Source organism: Phocoena sinus, chromosome 9, assembly GCF_008692025.1.
Source record: "Phocoena sinus isolate mPhoSin1 chromosome 9, mPhoSin1.pri, whole genome shotgun sequence".
Classification (NCBI taxonomy): domain Eukaryota; kingdom Metazoa; phylum Chordata; class Mammalia; order Artiodactyla; family Phocoenidae; genus Phocoena; species Phocoena sinus.
In genome coordinates this window covers 58,339,923-58,367,691 of record NC_045771.1, presented here as the reverse complement: position 1 = coordinate 58,367,691, position 27,769 = coordinate 58,339,923, and the positions used below count along the sequence as shown (strand labels likewise).

At 39.0% G+C, this 27,769-nt stretch overlaps 1 protein-coding gene across 2 annotated transcripts in view; it reads right to left on the bottom strand.

Moving 5' to 3' along the window:
- Nucleotides 1-5,916: 5,916 nt before the first annotated feature.
- The window catches only part of COL1A2 (collagen type I alpha 2 chain), a 35,544-nt gene continuing 13,691 nt past the window's right edge, over nucleotides 5,917-27,769 (bottom strand). The window contains exons 16-52 of one of the 2 annotated variants that reach the window (XM_032642747.1): nucleotides 27,344-27,397; nucleotides 26,734-26,832; nucleotides 26,564-26,608; nucleotides 26,358-26,456; nucleotides 25,884-25,937; nucleotides 25,617-25,724; nucleotides 25,194-25,247; nucleotides 24,994-25,092; nucleotides 24,018-24,071; nucleotides 23,470-23,568; nucleotides 23,036-23,089; nucleotides 22,500-22,553; nucleotides 22,292-22,345; nucleotides 21,968-22,021; nucleotides 20,940-20,984; nucleotides 19,671-19,769; nucleotides 18,377-18,484; nucleotides 17,657-17,710; nucleotides 16,676-16,729; nucleotides 15,897-15,950; nucleotides 15,746-15,799; nucleotides 15,542-15,649; nucleotides 15,112-15,165; nucleotides 14,184-14,237; nucleotides 13,028-13,189; nucleotides 12,181-12,288; nucleotides 11,403-11,510; nucleotides 10,999-11,052; nucleotides 10,803-10,910; nucleotides 10,604-10,657; nucleotides 10,123-10,230; nucleotides 9,602-9,655; nucleotides 9,373-9,480; nucleotides 8,788-9,046; nucleotides 8,186-8,370; nucleotides 7,219-7,461; nucleotides 5,917-6,385 (exon numbers count right to left, since the gene is read on the bottom strand). In XM_032642747.1, coding sequence (XP_032498638.1) covers nucleotides 6,239-6,385; nucleotides 7,219-7,461; nucleotides 8,186-8,370; nucleotides 8,788-9,046; nucleotides 9,373-9,480; nucleotides 9,602-9,655; nucleotides 10,123-10,230; nucleotides 10,604-10,657; nucleotides 10,803-10,910; nucleotides 10,999-11,052; nucleotides 11,403-11,510; nucleotides 12,181-12,288; nucleotides 13,028-13,189; nucleotides 14,184-14,237; nucleotides 15,112-15,165; nucleotides 15,542-15,649; nucleotides 15,746-15,799; nucleotides 15,897-15,950; nucleotides 16,676-16,729; nucleotides 17,657-17,710; nucleotides 18,377-18,484; nucleotides 19,671-19,769; nucleotides 20,940-20,984; nucleotides 21,968-22,021; nucleotides 22,292-22,345; nucleotides 22,500-22,553; nucleotides 23,036-23,089; nucleotides 23,470-23,568; nucleotides 24,018-24,071; nucleotides 24,994-25,092; nucleotides 25,194-25,247; nucleotides 25,617-25,724; nucleotides 25,884-25,937; nucleotides 26,358-26,456; nucleotides 26,564-26,608; nucleotides 26,734-26,832; nucleotides 27,344-27,397 — 3,363 coding nt within the window. In that variant the 3' untranslated portion in view covers nucleotides 5,917-6,238. The remainder of the gene's footprint in view (nucleotides 6,386-7,218; nucleotides 7,462-8,185; nucleotides 8,371-8,787; nucleotides 9,047-9,372; nucleotides 9,481-9,601; nucleotides 9,656-10,122; nucleotides 10,231-10,603; nucleotides 10,658-10,802; nucleotides 10,911-10,998; nucleotides 11,053-11,402; nucleotides 11,511-12,180; nucleotides 12,289-13,027; nucleotides 13,190-14,183; nucleotides 14,238-15,111; nucleotides 15,166-15,541; nucleotides 15,650-15,745; nucleotides 15,800-15,896; nucleotides 15,951-16,675; nucleotides 16,730-17,656; nucleotides 17,711-18,376; nucleotides 18,485-19,670; nucleotides 19,770-20,939; nucleotides 20,985-21,967; nucleotides 22,022-22,291; nucleotides 22,346-22,499; nucleotides 22,554-23,035; nucleotides 23,090-23,469; nucleotides 23,569-24,017; nucleotides 24,072-24,993; nucleotides 25,093-25,193; nucleotides 25,248-25,616; nucleotides 25,725-25,883; nucleotides 25,938-26,357; nucleotides 26,457-26,563; nucleotides 26,609-26,733; nucleotides 26,833-27,343; nucleotides 27,398-27,769) is intronic. The other variant, XM_032642748.1, reaches the window with a different exon arrangement.

Here is a 27,769-nt window from a genome sequence, read left to right as displayed (position 1 = left end):
CACGAAGATCCAGCCTTGTAGGGATAATGATAACAGTGGTGCTGGGTACTTTCTCTACACCAACCTCACAAGCTGCTATGCATTCCTGCTTCCGATCCTAACAGTCCGATGGGTAGTGCCATCGTTATCACCATTTTATGGATGATGAAATGGTGGAGACAGGATTTAAATCCAGATAGCTCGGCTTACTAAGCTCCTGTTCTTTCTGGCACATCCTCTTCTCTCTGTTCCATATAATCCTTAAAACCTCTTAAATCCTGAAGGATTACTCATGGTACTTGGGGGCAACATTTGCAGCATTGGGCAGCACTGCTCACCCAAAAGGCCATTCTCCTTTTGAGCCTTATGGTTTTCTCCTTGGGACTTCCATTTATTAGCTCTATGAGAGAGATATTAAGGATGGATTAGAGAGGGTAAGTTAAAAAAAGGGAGCATTGAGGACATAAGGTAGACCACTATGGACACTATCTCTCCACCATCTGGAGAGAAGGCTGTGTGTCTGGGGCAGACAGGAAATAAGCACAGGAAACTGTTCTATTTTCTCCTCCTAAATCCGAGTTTTCATTCTCTGATGTTGTGCATGTGGCAGTGTTAAAAGACTGGGGTGTTCTATTATCCAGTCAGCAGGGGGAGCAGTGAACTTGAAGTGACATCCAGTAGGGAGAGAAAGGCCATCCACTCAGCACAGTGGTTTGTGAGTAAGTGTTCTTATCCTGCCTGGCATTAATAGATTCCATGAAAAAAAAAAATCGTTTCTGTTTTTTTTCCATGCTGTTTATGGTTAATTATTCAGTGGACACCAACAGCAATGCTGCAGCAGAAAAATATTTACTTTAGCAGAAAAGTACATTTAGTGTTTATGATTAGTAATAATAAAGTACATCTTTAAATATGTAGTGAATTGTAGTTTTAAAGATACCTTTCTAGCATCCATTAGGATTGCTAATTCTAGCCAAGATTACTCTTACACCTTGGACTCAGAATAATAGCTCTGCTTGGGAGCAGCCAGATGAAGAGGAGACATTTTGGTTCTAAGAGGTGATGTGAGGGTCCCTGAAAAACATGTTCCTATTACTGTCCTTACAACCTCTAATAGTGCCCAGATTTTTAATCCCTTTTAGGTTAAAACTTCTTTTTTTCAAAAAAAGAAAATATAACTTACATTTGCATATTTTACCTAAAAGGAATACCTCATTAATTGATCTCCATTATTGACTTTGTTCTCATTTGAAGAAGTTCTGTGGACAGGTGCATTTTGATGTTGCAGAGTATAAGGCTGGGTCATAAAGCATGTGCGAAGACTTGTTAAAGCATAGGATAGAGGTCTATAGCAGCGAAGTGAAAGAATGAATGACAAACCTCTATTTTAATTTGGGCCATTGTTGGTTCATTCTCTTGGGTCTTAGGATAGGAGATGCAGCGTGTTGAGCATGAGACCCAAGCTGAGATATGAAAGTCTAGTTCAGAAAAGGCCAGGTTTAATGAAGTGAGTAGTACTTCTTTTGGTTATTGGTTTATAACATCTTTTTTGGTCATGTACCCCTTGGCTTAGCTGAAGAAAGTTGTGGACCCTTTTCCAATAAATATGCACACACACACAAAATTTAGCACTCTATTTCAGGAGTTCACTGATGTCCTGTTCTCCCCTGGAGCCCACCATGAGTCCTGTTTAGAGCAATAGTCTCTGAAATGGGGGTGGGTAGGTGATACGTGCCAAGCTGTGTGCCAAATGATCCAATGGAGTGTGGAATTTTCTATTTGTATTTATTTTCTGTCTTTTAACATTTTTTTCCATGTAGGTTTTATATGGCACATAATACATTAGTGCAACAGTACACATATAACATTTACATATAAATAGATTAACAAAATTAGTTGTAAGAGCTCACATTTTTACTGATAGGGAGGCACAACTCAAAATTGATAGACTACCAGTTTGAGAATGGTGCTAATTAAATTTAAATTTTAGTCTCTCCTCTCCCTAAACTGGAGGGCCAGGGATAGGAACTTAAATCAAGAGGAGATTACAAGTGACTGGAAGTTTTAGACCTAATGATGACAGGTGACATTTGCCTACACTTCATTAAACACTTTCACATATGCCCCACTTAGTCTTCCCAGTGGTTCTGTGAGATAGGCACAGTAGGTATGCTGATGGAAATCTCTTGAGAGCAGGTATGTTAACCAAATTCTCAGAAAACTTAAGGGACTTTCCCAAGGGCCCGTGGCTAGTCGGTGGTGGAGCTGGTGCGCATAACCTTGGCTGCCGACCACAAATTATATGCTCATTTCATTGAACTGCAGGGATAAGTCAATCATTATGGGCTGTCTGTGGCCCCATTGTTGCAGTTACTGGTGCTCCCTGCAGGCCACTGAGTTGTTGAATCCCTGGCTGATCCAGGCACAGGGATAGAAAACATATTTAGCTCCTTGATCAGAGGGCCAGGAAGCTGAGCTAACAATTGAGCATTAGCTCTCTCCTGTTGGTACTGTAATACCAACATATTTCAAAAGAGATAGAGGGCTCTGGAAGGGTTTAGATACATCTATGTACAAAAAAGATTTACAATGGGTTATTAAATGGGAGTTTTGAGGCTGGCTTCATGGGAAGTGCCAACCACTGTTTCTCCCAAATTTCCCCTGGTGCCACTGTCAAAGGCAAAGTACTTATCTAGATGGATTGTTGTTCTGACCCAAAATGACATTTCCAACTTTTCTTACATATAATCCAATTTCTGAACTTCCTTTTCAGTGATATTAAGTGGAATAGCATAAAAAAGTCTTTTGGCATTAAACATAATAAATGTGTTCAGCATTGCTCAGGTGTCTTTGCTCTTTGCCAGTGCATTAGCTGTATTGACTTTAGAATTTTAAATGACCCTTTTTACCAGACTTCATTAATATCTCTTCCCCTCATCTTGGCTACCTAGCTCCTTCAACTCTCTCATGTGCAATCTTCTTCCCTCTCACAGTAACACAAGTTAGAGACAGCTGACCTTCACATGACCAAGGGTCGGGAGATGTTGTGAGGAGGTTCCCTTGAGTCTGGTGATTAGCCTCTGAAGAGGGGACCTGCCGTTCAGAGGCCAAGCCTTCAGGACATTGCCCAGGCCCTGGAAACACTAACAGTGGACCTCCTGTCTTGGTAAGTACCAGACTGTTCTAATATGTGGCTTCTGGAAAAGAAACATTTAGCCAGACAGAAGGCTAGAAGGTGATATGAGATCTCTGGCAAGAGCTGGCCAGCTAAATCCAAATATCACTGTTACTGCATGAGGCTAAGGTCAATTTCCTGGGATTCCATCTCCTTAATTAATAGTGTCCTCTGCTATCCTCAGAGGACACTTCGTTTAAAATTGTGTTCAGGCATTATTTTATTCTCTCTCTGCAACTGAGCTGCGAGATCCCTGAGGATGCTGCTGCCTGGTATGGCTTTGTACACCCCTCCCCAGTGTCCCCCAGAGTGGCTGGGACATGGTGAAGGATGACTTTTAGGTTAGGATTTTCCTTCTCTTTCAGAAAGTGGGTGGGCAGGAGGGTGACCACCCTTCCCCTGGAGTTGGTCACTCCTCAACCAGGATTGTTTTCACTTGTGACTGCTTATTTCTTTTCATGATATTTTAAGAGTAAATTTGTTGTAAATGATAAAAGTAATATAACTACATTATAGCAGATTTGGATAATTTAGACATAAAAATCATTTCTATCATTACTATATAAATGTACCTACTCAGTATCTTTACATTGCATTTAAAATATTTTTAATGACAGTGTGCTTGAATATTATATTTTAAAGATTGTAACATTCTATTACATTTTTTCTTTTGTTTAATTATCCTCGTAATGTTATTGATACAAAAATTTATTTCACTATTTTCCTATTATTATCTGTTAGATATATCATTATTTTTTCCTCATTAGTATTTATTAGATATTCTATCATTTATTTCCTTATTGTTATCTATCAGATATATCATTATTTAACTATTTTCCTATACTATCTCATAAGGATGATTAAATGATTATTAAGTGACTGCTTGCTTAGGAAATCTGCCTATTTGGATACAGTTTGACAAAAGTCATTACTAACATGTAGCATAGCTTTGGCTCGTAGTTGGTACTCAATAAATGTTGGTTTTCTTCCTTCTCTTTCTCCCTTCCTTATACCAACTTTATCAACTTTATGGTTTGTTCTTGTGCTGTGAGCCTGAGGGCATAGCATATGCTTTATCCAGAGATTTCTAACTGGTTATTATGTAAGTTTGTCTTGGCTGTTTCAATTAGTAATTTGTGGGGAGTACTAGTACTCTGATCCCAGAGGTTCAGTTTTATGTTGCTTGGTTAGGTATATTGATTCGTTCTTGCCAGACATAAAATGTTAAAACTACAAAGGATTGTTGAAATCACCTTACCCAGTGGTTTCCCAATTGGTGCATGTCAGAATTTTTCAAGGTGCTTAAAAGAATACTGATTCCTTACTAAATCTTAATTTGGTGGTTGAGGATTGGGAATCTGCATTTTAATAAGCATTCTAGTGTTCTGATTTAGGTGGTGGAAGGACCACAATTTGAAGTTACCATTTGGTTAGCAGACCTTGCTAACTTTTTTAGAGTTAATTTTAGATTTTTATCATGTTCAGTCTTTTGCTTTAAAAACTAATTGAATCTCGAGATGACTTATAACAGGAGGCAAATATTACAATCACAATTATGTTCTGCAACAGGAAATAAGCTCTAAATGAATCTTAAGATTATACTTGACACATTACTATGTTTAAGTGTATTAAAGATGTCATTGAAAGGTGCAGGGGGAACTTGATTTGACAGGTAGGTGTTCATGGTACTATTATCCACAACTGTCTGTGCTGATTGACAGCACACACATTACCTCTTAACAGGCATTGTACTCAATTGCATCAGATTTAAGTGTATGGCATTTTTACTGAATATTTGAAACTGTTTTAGTTAATAGTATTAATTGTGCATAGACCAACTTTCAGCCACTGTTTCAAAGTGCTTAATGGATAATAAATCAAAAAGTTCTATGGACCTCTACTTAGAATAAACTTAGGTCAACAATTGCCATGTTGCTTAGGTATTATGTATTTTGAGTAGGGCAAATGTTTTAACAGTTCAGAGAAGGAATCTTCCCCATGTTATAGATAAACTGAAACTCAGAAAGGTAAAGCACTCAAGGTCATTTAGCCAGAAGGAGCTGAGCCAGAATTGGAGCTCAGATCTCCAGGGTCCTTGTTCTCTGCTCTTTCTACCATACCAAACTGCCCTTTTTGCATAGTTCCTGTCTAATGAGAAATACTCGGTCTAATGGCTGGTTAGAGACGCTATAATCCATATTTATACTGCAAAGAGCATTGAAGCAAGGAATTCTACTCAATATTTTCTTTGGAAAACCAAACATGCTTTATTTCATTTTTTGCACAATTTATTTAAACATCTCACATATACAAAATAGGTACAATTTAATTTTTCTGCTTGTCCGAGAAACAAGGCTTCTTTGGAACCATGGGGGAGGATGAAAATGAGACTGGCAAAGAACAAATGCTGAATTTAAAGAAGAGGACAATGTTGGGCAAACGATCCACTTACTTTTATTCGGGAATAAGATGTAAAGTACTGATGTTAAATCAAATGAAAAAAAAAATACACAATATAACTCAACACAGAGGAGTATTTCTTCTCAAATTCTCCTAGCACCATCAACATTCTTCAAGTATCTGAAATACTATTAGTTAGCACCTTTGTATTTTGAACAAAAAACAGATACCTCAGCTCAACTCTGTCTAGGTCAGCACCTAATGGTGTGGATCACACTCACAGGAAAGTGTTTTGAGGTAGTTTTCACCTTTGGAAGTTTGGGTTTTAAACTTCCCTCTGTGGAAGATATTCAAAAGCCACAAGTGGTGCAAATGTTCATGGTTTTTATTTTTCAATTTTTATTTTGGTTTTCTTACAAAGGTTGACATTTTCCACAACAAGTTTAAGACTGTTGAAAAAAAAATTCCAGATTTTTGGAGAGGGGGAAAGGGAAAGGGAATTAATTAAATCGTATTGCACAATGCTCTGATCAATCCTTCTTCTTCTCTTTTGCCCACAATTTAAGCAAGTAGATGTGCAGAAGAAATGGAAGGATTCAGCTTTCAGTTAAGAAAGAAGAAAAAGAAATGGCCAAGAGAGAAATTTTTCAGATTTCCTTTTTCTTTAATTTAGGTTGAGTTCATTTATTTGAAACAGACTGGGCCAATGTTCAATCTGATTTCTTGGTCAGCGCCACCGATGTCCAAAGGTGCAATATCAAGGATGGGCAGGCGAGATGGCTTATTTGTTTTATATTCAATGATTGTCTTTCTCCATTCATTTATCTTTTTCTGTTTAAAAAGAGAAGAAAAATATACATAAAGCAGCACTATTATGGAACCTAACCATCTTGTATAATATTATATAATTATATATTGCATACAATTGTATTATATAATATATAATTATACAGAACATATATTTATATATAATTATATTAGATAATATTTATATATAATTATATGTTATATAATATTATATACTAGATATTATAATAACCACTTTTTGGCTTATGTCCTTCTGAAGATGTGTGTCTCAGATCAACAAGTGTATCTTTGAAACAGTAGCATCAGGGCTGTCTTTACAGGGAGAGGTTTCCTACCAGTCTAATTTTATTAAAAAAAAAAAAGTTCCAATGCATATTCCAAGTGGCTTATTTCTACATTATCTTTTCAGGATGTGTGTGGTAGGGTGGCTATGCAGTACTACTATTAGTGAATTTAAATTTTCTTCAATTTATAGTATATTATAGAGAAGGCATAAAGAAAAATTAAATATAGGTCATACTAATAAATAAAATAAAATACATATAACTATAAATTACAGTTTGGGCCCTTTTAACCTCAAGTAATTTTAAGTTATGGGTATACATCATCATTTAAGAAACTCATGTTAGAAGACAACTAATACATGGAACAGCGTATATATTTCAGTATTTCAGAAAATTTCAGAAGGCAAGATCTGATAAGAATATTCTGAATTTACCATCTGAATTTAAACAAATACATTTATGAAAGAGAAATCAAATAAGTTTGGTCTCTCATTCATCTGTTCATTTAATGGTCTATGCTCCACTATCCCACTTCCCAAATAAATGTTATTCCCATACTTCACTATTACTTACAGAGCAGCCATCTACAAGAACAGTGTAAGTGAATCTGCTGTTGCCCTCAGCAACAAGTTCAACATCATTGGATCCTTGCAGAATGACAGCCTTTTTCAGGTTGCCAGTCTCCTCATCCATGTATGCAATGCTGTTCTTGCAATGGTAGGTGATGTTTTGAGAGGCATGGTTGGCCAGCAGGCGCATGAAGGCAAGTTGGGTAGCCATTTCCTTGGTAGTTACTCCTTCAACATTATATTCAAACTACAGAGAATAAGATGGGCATTCCAGTTAAATGAAGAAGGACTCAGATACTAAGAGTCAAATTTAAAAAAACAGTCTGGTATAGAGAGGAATAACGGACTCAGATCTGAACTTGTACTTTTAAAGGAAACTCAATTCACTTGTCTTTGAAATATAAGCTACCTAGAAGGAACATAAGAACTACCAAGCTGAGGCAAGTCATCTCAAAAAGGGACCTGTTTCAGATAAAGCCCAGATACACACACACACACACACACGCACACACACGCACACACACACACACACACATATATGTGTTTCCTTTTTTAAAATAAGAGAGCAAGGATCTAGAGATTCAGACCCCTTTAGTTTTCTATAATTCCCACCAATAAAGTTGATGAAAACTTTTAATTAGAAATTCAGAAAAGCTCATATCTTGAAAATACATGTGGCATGAGTACTGGACTACATGCTGGCCAGTACTCCTTCACACTTAATGACATTAGTCAGTTTCTCCAGCGATTATCAATTAAGTCACATTTGAATAATTATTTTTGAATTATATGGATATGTCTAATCAATCCATCTTTAATGTGCAATCTAGGACATAACCAAACCCAAGAACAGAGCAGGTTCTTTTAAAAAGCCCATTTTGGTAAAGGGCTAAAATGTAGATAATTAAAAAACGAATAATCCGAACAAGATATTATTTAGTAGGAGAAGGAATGTTTGTAGGATTCCTTACCTGGGTACCACCATTGATAGTTTCTCCTACCCAGACGTGCTTCTTGGCCTTGGAACTTCTGTACCAGTTCTTGACTGGGATGTTTTCAGGCTGAGCCCGGATGCAGGTTTCGCCAGTAGAGAAATCACAGTATACTTTGATAGCATCCATAGTACATCCTTGGTTAGGGTCAACCCAGTAGTAACCTTTTAGAAAAAACAAGACCCAGATCATAAAACCTCTCATTGAGTGGCATATAGGTTCTAATAATTACTAGTCAAAGATTCTGAGTCCCATAAGTAACAGTTCTGATTGTACTGCTATATTGTCTACTCCACATTAACAGGAAGAGGGTGGCTATTTTCTAAATTAGACAGTTCCTCCTCTCCTCTCCATGAAAATCAAATCAGGGTACATATTACCATGAAAAGGGCAAAAACAGGTATCAAGACAATCTTGAAAATGGGTGCTGGTTGGGAGAAGAAAATGTTTTATTAAGTGGGTATGATTTCACATAATGCAGTTTTTACCCAAATACCTTTTTCCTCTAAATATCAGTGGGAACTGATTTTGAAAAGCCTAACTTGTGAGAAGGGTCATTCTGGTTGGACATCTCAACCTACCACTGCTCCATTCTGGGTGGCTGAGTCTCAAGTCACGGCATGTGCGCGCTGGGTTCTTCCTAGAGCCTTCTGGAGTAAGAAGAGTCTCAATCTGGTTGTTGAGAGATTTCAGAGTAGCATCAACTTCATAATCCTTGGGTCTGAGAGATGGTGGTGAGCGAGGCTGGTCAGCCCTGTAGAAGTCTCCTTCAAAACCGAAGTCATAACCACCACCACTGGGGCCAGGAGGGCCAGGAGGGCCAGGAGGACCAGGAGGGCCCTGCAGAGTGTAAGTAAGAAAGAGGAGGCTTTGTATTTGGTTACAGTGAGAGAATGAGAGCAGGTTTTCCGTCGAGATTCACACAAAAGCATGTTCTAATAAGTAAAAAAGAATCAAGTTCATGTAAATAACAACTTGCTCCCAGGCATACTTGCAGGGATGGGTTTATAGAGCTCATTACATACAGACAACTTTTATATATTTTAGAAAACATACAGAAATGGGGGATTACTTTAATGTGTTGTTGTAATTGTCTTGGTTTAGTCTAGAGAAGATATTCCCTTAGGTCAGTGATGCCCTTTATTATTTCCCTAAATCATACTTACAGAAGGACCTTGGCTACCCTGAGAGCCACGAATGCCAGCAGGTCCGACTGCACCAGGATGTCCAGTGCGACCGTCCTTGCCAGAAGGGCCAGAAGGACCAGAAGGGCCCTAGGGAAGAAGGAAACCAAGTCTGTGTGAGTCAGCAAAAACCCCACAAGGGAGAAGAGGTCTGGGGCTCACTGCCTGCCATAGGCTCCTTTCAGAGATAAATGTCTCTTAGTTGACCTACCCTAGGACCAGCAGGACCCACAGTGCCAGGAGCACCTTGATCGCCATGATGACCCTTTAAAGAGAGAATAGGAAAATCACACTTTCAGAACATGTGTCGATACACGGATTTCAAAAAACTGAATGGAAAACTTTAGTTTCAATGGACTCTGGATTGAGAAAATTGAAAATGTAAAATGGGGCTCTTTTCTCTCATTATGTCTATTATATTCAATTATTTTTTTCTACAAGCCACTTCAGAAGTGCAGTATTAGTCATTCCTCTAATTATACTTATTTTAAGTGGGGTTGAAGGACATTGTTGCCAGGAGATTTTAATATATGTATATTTCTATCTCCCCTAACCCTCGCCTTTTCATGTTGGGATGAAATGGCATTACCTCTGAGCTATGGAGTTAGAGAACGGGAAGTGAATATGATGTAGGACATTTTAGAACAATTGCAGTGAAATTGTGAGGAAGTTCATTCTGTGTTGAAGGACTTTAAGATCTGTGTACATGCTGGATGTCCACATTGTACTTACAGCAAGACCAGGAAGACCCTGCAATCCATTGTGTCCCTTTAAGCCAGGAAGACCTCTGGGCCCCTTATCACCAGGCTCTCCCTTATCACCTCGAATACCTTGTGGGCCCTATAAAGAAAAAGGACAGATAGGACATTTACCTTTGAAAGATGACACTCAATTCTCCACAAATATTGTTCAATCTGTTTACAAAGATAATTCAAGACATGCAAAGGTCTAAAAACCATGTGGGTGCTACTCCCAACTCTTAATCTGCTTTAGTTGAGCTGTCTGTAAAGTGGCTAAGCGTTGTGATAATTTAATACAAATAAGAATAGACTTGAAATATAAGAGATTAAAAGGTATTTGTAGCAACTCTCCACATGGACTAAATTTTTAAAAAATATATAAAATCCAGTCTATGTATTATTTATCTTTTTTAATGTACAGTGTGGACTGATCCTCCCTAACTGTTGTACAGAAATCTTCACCGTGTACATACACTAGGACCTCTTGGACCAACAGCACCGGCCAGACCAACGGGACCAGAAGGACCCTGTGAATTAGAAAAGAAAAACACAATTTATCAGCCAAGCCCAAGATCCTCCTCCCTAGGCCACCACAGTTCCCAAGTGTGGGGAGGTCAGAGGTAAAGCCTGCTGAGGATGACAGCATTAAGGAACTGGTGTTTATAAACTTACAGGTTCACCGCGGTTTCCATGTTTGCCAGTTGGACCCACAGGGCCTTGAGGACCAGGTGCACCCACAGTACCAGTGGGACCAGCGTTACCAGGGTAACCACGATCCCCCTGCCGAAGGCAGAAATGAAGCTTAGCATCAATCCGGCCTGTAGTTTAGTCCCTTTTAAGTTAGAGAACAACGGTGAGGTGTACTGACCTTGTGTCCAGCTTGACCATCGCGGCCTGGGGGACCATCATTCCCAGGGTTGCCCTGTGAAGACACCATGCCAATTAAGGTGCTTAGGGAGGCTCTGTAGCTCACTGACCCCTGCAGTTCAGCTATCTGCCTTCATTACTCCCAGTGCCCAATGGAGAACCCCCTTTTCAGGCTGTTAAAAATAGGAACAAGAACTTGCCAACCTAGATTTTTATAGAATTTTTTTTTTAATATTTTGGCCAACTTGAAGTATGCTACTTAAAGACTCATTCCCTAGTCCAAGTTATTTTTAGGATTGTCAATACTGGGAGTGGTGAGTACATGTAGACCTCAGCTCAGGATACAAAGTTACACACAAGGAAGTACTGCTAGGTTATATTTTACAAACCAAATGTTGGACTCACATCACGACCAGCTTCACCAGGAGCACCATTGACGCCAGGATTACCCACAGCACCAGGGGGACCACGGGCCCCAGTTGGGCCTGCAATGCCGAGAGGGCCAGGTTCACCCTAAAGAGGCAGAGAAGACAAAATTCCTCTCATTGGATTGAGTGCCACTCTCATTCTCCCAAAACAACGTTAGCCAGGGGATTCCAGGTTTAAGCGAGAAGGTAGATTGAAAGTGAGTGGGCCACATAATGGTAAGAAGTGTCATTAGTGTCATCTTTGCCCTTCTCCTACACACTTAGATGGCCAGCTGTATGTACTTTTGGAATGTTGCTCTGTACAAGGTGAGTCTAGTTTCATCTGATTTTCCAAATAAAATGAATTCATAAAGTTGAGAGAGTTTATGGAGATTAGATGGTTCCTAGTTGCTGTCATGTATTAGGTTTAATAGAATGATTCAGAACTTCTAGAGTTTCATTCTTCCTACAGGATAGATGATGCTAGCATTTCATACTGCAGAGGAGTAAATGCAATTAGAGCTTATATCGTTTTTAAGCATGTAAAAAGAACAAAAATTGTTCTGCATAATGTTAAGCTGTGTCTTTATAGCACGTGTCTAAGTAAGGTGGTATTAAAGCTTCTTAGATAAGTGACATGTGATCTGTATAAAGAAAATGCTGTGAATAAAAAATCTTAAGTGGAGTTATTCACTGATCAATCTGTCACAGTTGAAGTGGCAGCTTTTAAATCTTTTCTTATGTTAATGAGAATAAGAATGGTGTCAAACACTCACCACAGATCCAGCAACACCTGGTAGACCACGTTCACCTCTAGAGCCTGGGAGACCCAGAAAACCAGGAGCACCAAGAAGACCTTGAGGACCTGGGGTGCCAGGAGATCCCTAAACAACAGTAAAAATACTGAGTATTACTGTAAGACCCTAGGAGACAACACAGGTTGGCTTGAGGCTTCTGAGAATGAGTTTATCCTCAGTTTAGAAAAAGGCTAATGACCTCCTATTAGTAGAACATATCTTTGGCTATCTTTTCTCTAGTGAAGACAATGAGTTTACATCTTGGCATGTTTATTTCTTTGTACCTGGTTCCTCCTTGAGACCAATGGAACAACATTTAAAAATATGTGGTTGGGATTAATGAAGCCATCTTGGAGTGAGGGAATAGAGTTCTTATAGAATTTACGCTGGGAAGCAAATTTTGACCTTGGCCTCTAACTGCACCAGGTCTAGTAAAGTCACATTTCAGAGTAGCAATAATACTGCACATTGCATGTTTAAAAAATTGGTAGCTTACTGATATTGATTAATTTACAGTAGAGTGACCACAGCAATGGGATGCTGTTCTAATCCCAGTACCAGTGAGGTACTCTCACAACAGCTTAAGGGGCTGTATTGATAAAACAGTGAGTTCCCTCACTTATTGTCATCTCCATCTAGTGCCTTCTGAGCATCTGCTGAAGTCATGACACCTCAATATCTGTTGGATAGACTTCCTGGCTCAACTGAGCTCTACTTGAGAGCCCGCAGTACTCATCAACAAATATATGCCACCTGAAGGTTTGTTCAAGGGATTTATATTAATTCAACGCAAGGTATTAAGAAAGAGGAGTTTGAAATCACTTACAGCAGTACCAGGCTCTCCAGAGGGACCCTTCTCACCAACAAAGCCAGGGGGGCCAGAAGCACCTGTTTCTCCAGTTCGACCAACTGGACCTTGGTCACCACGAGGCCCACGAAGTCCTTCTTTACCAGCAGGACCAGGGGGACCAGGGGGGCCAGTGATACCCTGTGAGCAAATACATGAGTTCATTTACTTTCTGTTAATCATCACAGAATGGGAGAGAGCAGCTGAGGTTCTAAATATTAAGATGCAAACAACTTGAAGCAACAAAATAATATCCTGGTCATTTTGGAGAAATGTTTAGAAGTCTTCACAGTCTTTCTTGTAGAAAGAAGCAACTTTCATCTTCCTCTCCTGGGGCTGTAATAAAGTGAACAACCGAGGCAGAAGCTACGGCAAATGTCTGTGAGAAAAAGCAATGCTGTACCACCAGCCACCTGGCATACTGGAATCAGAACTATGTCGACTTATAAGAGCTAGCTGTAAATGAATGGGAATTTGGGTTTTGGAGGACTCTGCTTGTTTCTTTTTGAAGAAAGCCAATACAGGCATTTTGCTCATAATTGAGGAATCACATATGCTCTCAACTAGGTTTAATTAAATGCCTACAGGGAATGAAGATTTTTCTGTTATGAACCTGTGAAAGGATTCCAAGAAATCAACATCTTCGCTATTTTTTTTCCCTGAAACCTTAACCAGAAGACTTAATCCTTTGTAATTAATTAAATTCTCTTGAGTCCTGACAGGAGAGTCTGAATCAGAATTAAATTAGAGGCCAAACCACCTTTAAATTCAGGAACAATTATACTTTAACAACGGAGGCAGAATGTTGGCCATAAAGGGTAATTAGATATAGAAATATCTGATATGTGACTAAAACTGTTCTGTTTTTTATTTTTAACAAAGAGACCATGCCCCTAAAAGGGGACAAGGGGACTTATGTTCACATGAATAAAAGCCTCTTAAACTGATATTTCTAATATAATTTCTGATGATTTTGCCTTAATGATTCAGAAAAACTGATTTCAGATTAGGAAAGTAATAGCAAAATATTAGTAGCATGTTTTTCATAGGGAGTTTCTTACCAGTTTCTTACTAGAGGCTAGGGATTTTGGCTAGAGTAAATAAATGAAGACACATTTTGAAGTGATTTACTTACAGAGGGTCCAGGAGGACCAGTCCTTCCAGCAGCACCAGGGAAACCCGTAGCACCCTAAGAACCAAGCACATTAAAATTCCACAGTCAGCACCAACTCCAGGAATTTGGGTAAGATGGAAATTTCTCCCTTGGAAAATCCTCAGTACACGTGACCAAGGATGGACCAAAGAGTAGGCAGTGACAGCCTCAGGTAGGGTATTATGTTAAATATACCCAGGACCCCAAAGACCCTCCATCTCTACACAGCTTCCTGACCAGCATGCCCCCAGTTGCAATGCCTATATTTTGCATTAAGGCTCTGATAGTTCTTTTTTGAAATGCTAACATATTGCCTGATGGTTGTAAAAGCAAGAAGACAAGACACTATACTATTATTATATATGATCTGTATATATTAATAACTTAACCACCTGGCTGGCTGCTAAGGGAATGGACACTGAGTAAGTAATTTTGTTTACAGAAGAAGGTATAGTAAAAGACCAAGGGTATTAATTGCTGTCCAATAAGAGGAGGAAGAAGTCAGTGGAGTTGATTTCCTGGGGAGCTTTGGGTCTCTAGGAAGTCAGTGTGATAGCACTGGACACCAAGGGAAGGGACCTAATCAGGCAGAAGAAGGGGGGCATCAACAAAATGATAAAAGGTACCAAAGAAATATCTTACCCATTTCACAAACTACTTGGGGTTAACTTTGGTTATCACTACCTCAAGTGAAGTGGTAGCAACATACAGTGCGCTGAGTTCCAGCTGGGATTAAGTTAACATTCCATGAATCTGATCTTGACTTCATTATCAGAATTTCTTTAAATAGTTAGCTTGACTCTCAAGACTCTCATTATAGTCCAAATTACCAAAAATTTCCAAACTTTCAAGTTGTCCCTAACAGATTCTGAAGAAAGAAAAATTATCAGAATACACTGTAAATACTCACAGGGGGGCCTCCATCACCACGACTTCCAGCAGGACCAGGGGGACCATTTGGACCCTAAATGGAAACAAGAAAAGATGGTCAAATCAGAAAACAGTCTTTATAAATGTTACTCTTTTCTTCAAATGGATCATTCCCATGTCTATTAGAATCAAATCTAGAAATGTAAAATGATTATCTGTGTTATATAAAATAAATGTCCTTACTTCAATATTACCACCTTTATGGGTAATGAAAGAAGTGAGATAAAACAATATTTATGAAATTTTTATAATGTGTAAAGTGGTATGCAAATGTTAACTCTTATTTTAAAATTGTCTTCTATCTGGTATGTTCCCTGACGTATAGCAGGCACTTGATTGATTTATGTTGAGTTATAAGATTTCACGGGTAACTGCACAGGCTATGTTGACCATCAGTGAATTCAACTTACAGCTGGGCCAGCAGCTCCAACGGGGCCTGTGGGACCAGTAGGGCCGTTTTCACCCTTGGGTCCTTTGGTTCCTCTCTCTCCTTTAGCACCAGGTTGACCAGCAGCGCCCTGTTGGAAAGGAACAGTTATAGTTCAGGTGTTCCAACTTACTCTACTTGCTAACTTGGAATGTTTTCAGATTGACCTGTGTCACGTGATACTCACAGCAGGACCAGCAAATCCATTGGGGCCAGCGGGACCGACCTCACCACGTTCACCCTAGGTGGGAAAAGGGATTTTAAAATGTCTTAGCAATCTTAGATTCATGAGTGTCTAGAAGTTATGAGTGTCTAAAACGAACCAGGTTTTTACTTACAGGGCTACCACGAGGACCAGCGGGACCAGCGGGACCAGCAGGACCAGCTTCACCCTATAAGGGGGCCAAAAATGAGTTTGTCAGTGTTCCTCACACAAATGCTCAAAGAGGTAGGAGGGAGAGGGAACAGGCGTAGACAGCGGGCTCTTGCCAGAGTTTGCAATTGCATCCAAAGAGATAACTAATTCACATCTCACAGAGAAAAGTGAAATGGATTCTTACTCTGCATAATATTGTATTAATTTTGGAGGGTGAAATGGTATTGGTCATACACTTGCCAAAACACTATAAATCAGTGCCCACAATACCAGGAGGAGGACATTTTAATTTTTAGATGGACACAGGGCTGATCTATTTGCTGCAATTTGTGCTGTACAATAAATAAGGTTTATTTTAAGTGGACTGTTCAATGTGAAATGGGCACACTATGTATTTTATTGATTTTTTTTTTTTTTTACAATGAAGGCTTCAAGAAGGCTCAGTGCATTAGGATATTGTTAATGGGCAACCCCGAAAGACTTTAAAAGACTTTAAAACAAATGATAGGGATTGAAGTATAGATCAGATACCTGGCACGTGTATAGGAAGGGAAAGAGAAGTTTCAACACACAGCGTTTGTTTCTTGCTGCCCCATACTAATGGATAAGTTTTTAAATCAATGGGCTTTAGACCAAGCCATAAAAATGAATTGCCAGGGCCCTTTGGGGCCAGGGTGGCAGGGAATTTTAGATACCGCCATTGGCTCAGAGAGCTGCAACTCAGTGAAAATGCATGCTTACCCGGTCCCCGTTGGCTCCAGCAGGACCAGGGGCACCTACAGCACCAGGAGCACCCTAGTACCAAAAAGAAAACAAGTCTTGTTAATAACACCCCCATACCGTCAAAAGTGACCCTTGCCGTTTCCCCTTGCTGTGCTTATACAGTGACTGAACACCCTGGGTGGACATCAAGAAAGCTTTTGAAGCATTTCAGTTCTAATTATCAAGACTATTAGAAGCCACTCTCAGGAGGAGAGTACCCTAGTGGTGAAGGTTATGGAACTAAGTCATGGGCAGGCTAGGCACACTGGGGAGATCTGAACTCTCTGCTCTTGTAAAATTCCCTGGAGAGTAGCAAATGACTAGCCTTGCTAAGAACTGTGAGGACTGTGTGAGTTGGAGGAAGGATATGATGAATGTGCCACAGGGAGTTATCAGGCCTGAGGGAGAGGTGAGAAAAGCCCAAGTGGCTTATGGCCTGGAAGAGCCATGATATCAACACTCTAGGTAGGATTATTATACCTCTATGGGATTATCACTGGCATCTCCATGGCATTAACAGTTACTCTTTGGAGCTGCTCTGAGTGATAAATTCTTAGGGTATACATTTGAATAAACAGGACCTTATTAGAGGTTCTGGCTTCCTAAAGTGGAAGAATTCTTGTTTTTTCTAAAGCCCTATGATAAACAATCATTTAGTGTTCTATTAAACCTAGAGATTTTGGACTGTAGCTTGTACTTGGTATAGTTAACACTAAGGAAGGTAGAAAATTCAGGCTATGATTTTCAAGGGGATAAGTCCTCATTTGAATTTTTCTTTTGGAACATGTAAACTGATATTATTAGTCATAGGTCCAGGAAGGAATGGAATACTCTTTTACAAAACTTGAATCCCTCTTTTGTCAGTTCAGTTTTGGAAAGCTTCTCAACTCAAATTGAGTGAAGTGTAAAACAAAACAAAACAGAACAAAACAATCTGAGTACCAACAGAATTCTACTCACACGAGCACCGTCTCTGCCGTGGCTACCAGCATCACCTCTGAGACCAGTTTCACCCTGAAAGTAAAAAGCAAGAGCAAATGTTTGTTTTCTGACCAAATTTTTGAATCAAAATTAATGCACAGTGTTTTTACAGAAGATGCTATAATACTTTTATTCATTTAAGATCTTTAGTAATGTTTTGATTCCCTACCATTCTATAAAATATTGAATGAGGAAAAAATAATTCAAGGCCCTTTCCAGATTAGTGTTAAATATTCTTTTCTAATTTCCATACACCCTTCTGAAGCGTAATCAAGCAAGGTACAAATTCATGTGGACAGAATTATAAGGCAACATCACAATGGGCTTCAGTGCCTGATCACTCTTATGGCATAACTAATGCAGCAGCACGGTTGACAGCTGTTCAATATAGCTTCTTCCCATTAATTAGGGCAGGCTGAGGCATTATTGTTAGTGGCATTAAAATGAGCCTCATGTATTACTCAACACCATCTGTTTGCGTGAAATTCCATGGTAGCAAAGAATTTTGCCAGATTAGTGAGTTTAGAAATGCGTAGGTGCTAGGTGGCAGAGGGAAATGTATATAGATAGATATCAAAATGCTACCAGACCACCTGCCAAGAACTGTAAAAAAAAAAAAAAAAAATGGTTGACCTTGCACAGCCTTCTTTGTGAGAGTTCATCAACAATATGTATTGAGGTCAAACACTGAGAGGCTACCTTTTCTCCCTTGCCTCCAGGTATGCCAGCAGCACCCCTTTCTCCTGGGAGTCCATTAGGACCAGATGGACCAGCAGTGCCTGGAGCACCAACCACACCAGGTTCGCCCTTGAATCAAACACATGTGAAATCAGTTATTTCTGTGGTACAAGAAGAAAATGAAGAGCCAAACTCTTGAAGCATTCCAATTTAAACATTTAATGGATAGCAGGCTCGCCTGCTTAGACACAAAGGAGGCCTACTGAAAGGAGGGAGAATATAACCGAGGAGGATGCTGTTAATGACACAGTGACTAAAGAGAAGAGGGTAGTAGGATGGGTGCCTGTGATTTTCCTATAACCTGCTCCCAGTCCTCTTAAGGGAGTCAGGCAGGGGAGAGAAGAGGGTACGACAATGGAAGGCAGAGAGTGAAAAATGCCCACAAACGTTTTTCAAGGTGAAGTCTCAGCTCAGACAGGAAATGTGGAAAGAGACCTCATCAACGGGGGAGATGTTTACATTCTAATCTTCTTAAGAGTGTGGACTATAGCTTCCATTTTTTTTATAAAACCTTACAATTCCACATACTTAAAACCTGTTGACTAGCTCCTGAGATAAAACCCTTTGAAAGTACTTTCTCACAGAACCAATATTTCCTTTCTTACTTCCTCTCTCCCTCTTACCTTATTTTATTTTTTCCAATATCCTTCCATATACCAAAATAGCCTTTTATAGCAAATCTTTACCCTTTAAAGGTAAGAATCAGAAGTAATGTGTTACCTTCTCTTTATTGTGGTTGAAGTAATCTGTTTTTCAGAAATGTGTAATTCCATCTATTTTAAGATCTAAACCACAGATTCTATTTTGAAACACAAGTTTTCAGGCTTATGTTTTGGGGATGAATGTACTGTCCAGTTAATTTTTATCATCATAAAATTATCTTATTAAAATTTAGATTACTTTTTGAAATTTTACTTTATGAAGTAGGACGTTGGGAAGGTAAAAGTTCATTCTCTAAAAATAGTGTCCAAATGTATACGATGTTTCTAGATTAAGACAAAAGTATAAATAGTGTGATGAGAAAAGAGTGAAAACCCATACTAATTCATTTATGTGTGTAGAACACTGGGGTTTTGCCTCTTTTGGAATAATTCAGGTCAGTTGGAATCAGATTGTTATTTACTGAGGTGGAAATCATCACAGAACTGGAAATAAATTTTAAAAAAATCTGAGAAACAATTCACTTACTACTGTAAAGGATTTACTTATTCTAGAGCACACTGGGCCAAACCAGCAATATGTAACAAAGTTTTACCTTGTTCCCATCAGGCCCTGCAGGTCCAGAAGGACCTCGGCTTCCAATAGGACCAGCAGGACCAGCAGCACCACTTTCACCTGGGGGACCACGCTCTCCCTGTGAAAAGGGGATTAGAAGAAGTGTTAACACTGTTCATCATTTTCAGAGATACCATTTTACACATTAGAGTTCACACTTGTTTAGCTTTTGAATCCTAGTTCTGCCAAATGCCTAGTTTACTAGCAAATTATAATTATTTTTCCCTTAATTTCTCTACTAGTAAAATGAAGGGATGGGATGAGCTAATCTCTAATGTCTCATTCAGCTCTAATGTTCTATGGCTACAACTCCAAAATTTGTTGCTTTTAGAGTGTAATATTCAACTTTTGGAATTCATTTCCTTTTTTTGTGATAGGTCCATAGGTAAAAATAGATGCCAGTTATGCACAGTACCATCATTTTAGGCGAATAGCAATGCCAGATGTAAATAAGATTAGATATTTCATATCTATGCTCTCTTTATACAATTGCATGCAATAGTGATGTAACAGCTATAATATAGTTAACAGAGAATATATGTATGAAAATGTGTGTATTTGTGTCTATCTTTCTATCTATCTGTCTAAATATTTCCCAATTTGCATGTAAATATCACTACAACATAGTATTCTATGGTCCAGAATATTTAACATTTAAGCCCACATTGCAACTGTTTCAAAGGCCCTTGTTATAATTTGGTTCTATGATACTATGGTTCCATGACAGTAAATTTGTTTGGGCATCCTAGCTATATGGTAACCAGCCACATAACAATATACTTTAGGGGCCAACTAATCTTTCCAGTTATTCTAATGACCACAGACAAATGACATCAATTTATTTAATATTTAAAATAAAAGTAGGCTCATGATTTCATCTTTTAGACTTTGAACACCAACACACATTGGAAAAATTGATTTTAAATCTTAGTAAGATATTACTTTTCCTTAGCTCAGGTCGAGCCACTGTCATAAATATATCATACTTGTTTGTATAAATCACTGAATATAATACCTGTATTAGTTCATTTATGTTTCTTATAATCCTGTGGTTTTTAAATAAGACATATGAGCAATTACATAAAAAGTCTACTGTCAATTTAGAAATTGAATATTCTCTGCAGATTATGTTTGACTACAGAAGAGTGTCAGGAATTTGCTGTTACAAGGTCACCAATAGTTTTTAGGAGAAGGCACCATTTGTTTTAAAAACATTGCGAGAAGTTTATGAAAGTTAAGTAACACTTACTCTTGGACCAGCAGGACCAGGGAGACCAAATTCACCAGGGATACCCTAGGCAAAACATGAGAAGAAATAAAGTGTGAAACTTATGTATGTTCTCTAAATCCACATATGTTTATGATATTTAGAAAAGTTTTGAGAGTGAAAAAAAGCCCGATAGGCTCCACCTACATGAGTGTATAAGTACACAGGCTATTAGGACCAAGAGAGCTTTCAGTGGTGTATGGAAAGATTTTTAAAAAGTGAGAATTTCACTGATATTAAATATATATCTATCCTAGAACCTGGTATCAGAAAATTTTAGTCTCTCATTATTTGGTTTATTGCTTTTTAAAAAGTGAAAAAAGACTATCTCCTTTGATAATATAATAAATAATGATGATGAACAATATCAGACATTGCCTATTTTTAGTTATATAACAGACTGCTTTCTTAATAGAAATGATCATATTCTGCACATTACCTAGTTAATTGTATACCCAAGTGTATCTCCTTTATTACTGACCAGCTGTCTCCTTAATGTGCCCCACTGTTGACAAAGGAGAGCAGAGGCCACAGAATGTAACTGAATTGAGGCCCATTCATCACAATTACAGAAAAAATGACTCAGACTCATGCCCTGATCGTGAATAGCAGTGTCATGTCTGAATGCCAAGAAAAACATTAAAAGCAATTTTTCAGGGTCTAGTTTGATGGAAAATCAGTGCATTTATTTTTTTTTACTATGGAGAGGGAAATAATTTGTATTTTAACATTACCAAGAACAATACAAAAAGTAAGGCTATTAAATGGAATGTTCATGATATTGTACTTCCATAATGTGATGTTTCATTCAATCCTTAAAACAAAGTAATTTGAATGAAAATGAGTAACTTGGCTCATTCTCTCCCTCAGTACCAACATATGTAGAACACTATCATTAACATATGAAATATGAAGTTTCCTTTTGCATATTATAATTGCACTGCAGTAGGGTATTAAACAGAGGGAAAGTCCCAAGTTTAGGCGAATTTACTATCACTTGTTTTACTCACCCTTTCTCCTGCTTTGCCAGCTTCACCAGCTGTACCTGCAGGGCCAGGCAGACCCTAGATGAAAAAAAGACAAACCTCAATCTTTACAGCTATATTTGGGGGATTTTCTAATAATTGTTTTTTTGGGGAAATACCTAATATCAACATGATCACTAACTATTATGTGTTATTAAAGGATTACAGAAAAGTTTGCCTTGAAAAAATGTACGCTTCTTTGCTTCAGTTCTGAAACCAGTTACTGTGTGGTGGGGAGAGTGTTATATAGTTATTTACAGCTGGAGAGTCTGCCCAAAAGCAGTAGTCTGTATGTTTTAGCTGACTTACCTGGAAGCCTGGAGGACCAGCGGGACCCTGTTCACCTTTTCCACCTGAGACACCCTGAAAGTGATAGGAAAGATTACATAAATAGAGATATATGCCACCATTGCTATCGAGCTACATAACTTTTAGACTGGAAAAAAAGAGATGGCCATTTTTGTGGGACTAGATTCATTTTAGTGCAAAATAGAGCAAGAGTGAGAGAAATACTCACCTGTAGTCCAGGAGGTCCCTGAGCACCATTGTTTCCATCAGGACCTGGAGCACCCTAAAATGTTCAACAGAAAGGCTCAGAGTTAGTTGCCTGTGAGTCAGACAATTTAAGATACCCCAAAGCCTCCCTCATGTATTACTTCCTCATAACAAAGCTTGTTATTTCAGCATGAATTGAACACATTGTGGCCAAGGCCCAAATACTACCTACTAACTTGTGATATGGCTCATAGGAAGTCCATGGATGAAGGGCAATTTATGAAAGTCAGAGAATGCTACTAGCATATTCATAGCCTTTTAATCATGAAATGAATTAAATAAAAACCAATGCATCCATAAATATTTTTGACTTAATATACATTCTGATTCATCATAGCTCACTGCCTTGTAAGTGTGGTTAAAGAGAAAAGACATTTTGTGATGGTAAAAGGAAGCTTGGGGATGCCATCTTAGAAAGAAAGTGATGGAATGATATCAGATGGCCTCAAAAGATGTGTATCCTATGTGAATACTATATGGATAGAAGTTAGTACCTACCCGAGGACCGGCAAGACCAGCATGACCTTTTTCACCATTTTTGCCAGGATCACCCTATAATAAACATTAAAAAAAAATACATTTAATGTCAAATTAACCATGACAATTTTGAAATGTGAATTTCTTGCCTTTTTTCTTTTTTTTAGATTCCTAGTCCTTGCATTCTGTTATTTAAGGCATGACCCATCATCATGCAGCTCCAGATACAATAAAGTACACTTATGTCTGCAGGAGCATATGACTCAAGATATGGATTTTCAGCAGGAACAATGATACACTGAAGGTCAACTTTTGTTGTGGTAAGTGGCTTGCAGTTTTCTTGTGTTGAAAGGAACCCCCTTGAGGTAGAGTGGACTGAGGCAGGAGAGAAATAAGAGTGTTGGTGAAATGTGGCAAAAAAGTGCCAAGGGAGAAGAGGTTCTGGTGATTCTTACAGTGGGGCCTTTGGGTCCAGGGAATCCGATGTTGCCAGGCTCTCCTCTTGTTCCAGCTGGGCCAATTGGTCCAGGCCTGCCATCAATGCCAGGGAGGCCCTGAAACCAGAGTTTATTTAACGTTTACTCAGCACAGGATCTCACCACCTCAAGCTTGTGATGCTGCCACAGGATGAAACAGGATCATTTTCTGATTGTATAGAGCTTCCTGTATAAAGTGTCAATAAATTATGAATCCACTTTCCTTTTCTAAATAGGATGTCGGTACATGCACATCCAGGTCAATCTCATATGTACACAATTCCCTCTTTCTCCTCTCTTTTCATACCCTTGTCACCCTCTTCAATATTCCCTGCCATGTTTTTCTTTTTCCTTCTCTCCTTTTGCTCCTGTGTTCATTTGGACTCTGTAATTACAATCTATTACTTTGCATTCTCAGATATGTATGTGGCTAATATATATTTTCAATGTGTTCACATATAAATAAGCTACAGGAAACACTTGATAAGGGTGCAATAAGTGTCCTTGAAAATATAAGCCATACTTACCATCGGACCTTCTTTACCAGCTGGGCCAACATTTCCAGGGGAACCAGGAAAACCCTATAAAATAAATGAGGATGCTTTCCTATTGGCACTCTAACACATATACTCAAGGCTCCAATTAACTGAAATCTCACAAAAGCACTTTCCCCCCACTTTTTGTGTGTTGACTAGGGCAAAACATTAGGGGTATTAGCCACTAGCTGGGAGGTATGAAAGAGCTCTGAAAACTTTCTTCTTTCTATTTTTAATGCCTTTCCTTTTACTGAATTTTAGTGCAACTGATCCATTTAAAGATATCTCAAGAAACTGTTGAGCAACATACTATATGTGCAAAATGTATATATTTTTTTACCTTAGAATAGAAAAACAAATACTTTTAGTAAGTAATTTTCAAAGTGGATTTTTTTAAATTGCTATATTTGGTGTCTTTATTACTTGTTTATGGCACAATGACAGTTGATACTCATCCGTAAGAGATAATGGAGGCAAAAAATTACTCTATTGCTATGGATTAGAGTGTCTACAGATCTAAAGGTCATTTCTCCATAGCTAGTGTGATGCTGAATACATTACAGCACTTTGTGATCGCTGGAAAAATGATTCACTTATGAATCTAATAAACTGATAATGTATAGTCCTAATATATTTCATGAACACCTTATATAAAACTCACAAATTGAGATAAAAGATTCATGCTGATAGGAGAACCAACCTAATTTGGATATATTAAAATAAATCTATTCTTCCCAAAACCTCACAGCCATTGTATCAAGTAATAAATAGGAAATTTATGAACTAACTAAATTCGTCAAAATATCTACTGGGCTTTGATAAAGTTAAATTAAAAAGGGAACCATCAGCAAGTCTACCAACAAATTAATTTTTGATTTTTTTTATTGTTGTCTTCAAATATTAATCATCCCTTTAGGAAAGGAAACAGTGCTAGGTGTGACTTGCTCAAAATCAATCTGAAACTTACTCGGGGTCCCATGAGGCCAGGCTCTCCAGGGCGACCAGAATCTCCACTGGGACCTCGCACACCAGCAGGGCCAGTTCCACCACGACTACCATGAGGGCCCTATTAAAAAGAAAGGGGAGGGGAGGTTGTTAACTCCAGTGACATACCCACGGCCAGAAGCATCAAGTTCCTTCCCAGGATGTGAGTAATAGACAACTTACCATGGCACCAGCTCTGCCGTCGGCTCCAGGAAGACCACGAGAACCAGGATTTCCCTGTAACAAAGTACATGAAATAGAAAAGAATTGGAGAGTATCCTTATATCAGGTAGGGCAGAATTTATTGAAACATGGCATGCATGCAAGAAATCTTGATGACCTTAAAGGGGAGATACAATTACAAACCAAACCAAAAAACTTCATCCAAACCCCAAAGGACTGTGTGGAGGAAACCTTCTGCAAAAGTAGGTCAACATTGTTTCCAGACCAATTTTATAACATATCAAATTGAGAGTCAGTGATTTAATAAAGCAGATGGAAAGCAGATGTTTCCTTCATCTAGAAAATGCACTCAGTAATTCTGACCAATTCCCAACGAATGGGTGCCTCTGGTGTGTCTGGGTGTCAAGAGCATTTGCAACCTACCCTCAGACCAGGAGGTCCTGGGGGGCCAGCGGATCCAATTTCACCAGTGGTGCCTCTCTTTCCTTCTTCGCCACTGGGACCAGGAGGACCTGTGGGCCCAGCAGCACCCTATTTAATGAAAAAACAAAAGACGGGGTCACAGGAAAAGTAAAATTTGTGTTCATATCTAGCTAGAAAAAAAAGTAATAACTTAAAAAAAGTGAAAGTATTACTTTTTGGATTGAAAAAGTAGTAACTCCATAAAACTGTGATTATAGAACTACTTACAGGCTCGCCCTTGTTGCCACTCTCTCCTTTGGAACCAGCTGGACCAGGCTCACCCTAGGGTCCAATACAAAACAGTGGTCAAATGACAAACATTTGTCACAACTCTCTGGAAGACAAACATCAGGGGCTATTTACAAATCAAAGTAAAGAGAGCTTTAGTTCTCTAAGAAATATGCTCAGTTCATATTTAAACGACCTACAGGGGAATGGTCTTGGTTGAAAGGACAAGACTGATATAATAGAAGCGTGCCTCACTGACCCTTGGGTAATGTTCTAGGATAGCAGAAGGGGTGTGTCTGTGTGTGTGTGAGGGAGCGAGTATACATAAGTGTGCCTGAACTTACAGAAGAAATACACACTGAAAACGCTAAGGAAGAAATAAGGATAAGACGACAAGATGAAGTCTAGATGGGGATGAAGTGATGGTAGAGCCGGTATTTCAGAATGATGAAAGCATCAGCCATGACCACTTACAACAAGTCCTCTGGCACCAGTAGCACCAGCAGCACCAACAGGGCCAGGAATACCCCGGGGTCCAGGGAGGCCAGGAGCCCCAGCAACGCCTGGAAGGCCCTGGGAAAGAAACGCAGCATGGTCCCTCATGAGGCAACTGCCAGGAGAGACAGCATCCATTAAAATACCTTTAAAACCACAGCAGCACATTTTAGGCATATACTCACGGCAGCACCCTTAGCACCGTGAAGGCCATTGGCTCCAGGGTTGCCCTGTGACGAAAAGGAAGGGAGAAAGATATGGTTCATAGGAGTATTTCTGGTCTTCTTTGACCCCACCTTCATTCTTTTTGTTTTCTTCCTTCTACTCAATGAAGTTAATGACAGTGGCTACTTACAGGAGGTCCAACAGGGCCAGAAACACCTGGAAGACCCACTTCACCACGGGAACCCGCGGGACCAGCAGGACCAGGGTTACCGACAGGTCCAAGTTCACCCTAAAAACAGGAATGACGTTGAGGCATTAGTCAGCAAATAATGAAATAGCATATCTCCGTTTTTAGGTGGCCAAGTTTTATGAAAGTTCTTCAGCATTACAATAATTTCCCTTATCTGATCTGGTACCACAGGTTGGGGGCTGTGTTCCTATTTTCCTGGCCTGGTTCTGCCATCTTGGCTACTGTTGCTGTCTTCACCTACCTCTGTCTCTCTTGGTAGAGACTCTGGTTCTCAGCCAGTCAGTCCCAGCTAGTTTGGGAGTATCCCAGAGGAACCCCAGGGAATCAGTTTCCACGTTGCCATCTCTACCTATGCTCATAGTGCTTGGGTACAGAGAGATCATCTATTTCAAGTTTAGAGTGAGAAAACTGGTCAGTCTGTATCCATTTCGAAGGCGGGACTAATTAAGCTGCCTGTTCTGTAATTATCTATATGCAAACACAGTCCCTATCTTTCACATCACAATAAAATGTTTATCAAGGTAATGACAATGGTCACCAGCATTTTTACCTTGGGGCCAGGAGCACCTGGGAAGCCTGGAGGGCCAGCAGACCCAAGAGGACCCTGAAATCAAAGAAGAAGGTGGAAAGAAGTTTCCTCTCAGTGAATTAACGAAACAATGGGATAGGGAGGGTGGGAGGGAGGGAGACGCAAGAGGGAAGAGATATGGGAACATTATGTATATGTATAACTGATTCACTTTGTTATAAAGCAGAAACTGACACACCATGGTAAAGCAATTATATTCCAATAAAGATGTTAAAAAAATAAAAATAAAAAATCAAGTTATTAGTGGAATGTTTAACAAAATACAAGTATGACCTGTGCACTAAAGCCTACAAAACGATATTGGAAAAAGAAAAGCCCTAAATAAATTGATCATCAATTGAAAAAAAAAATTAACAAAACAACAACAGAAGATTGAAGTGGCTTAGA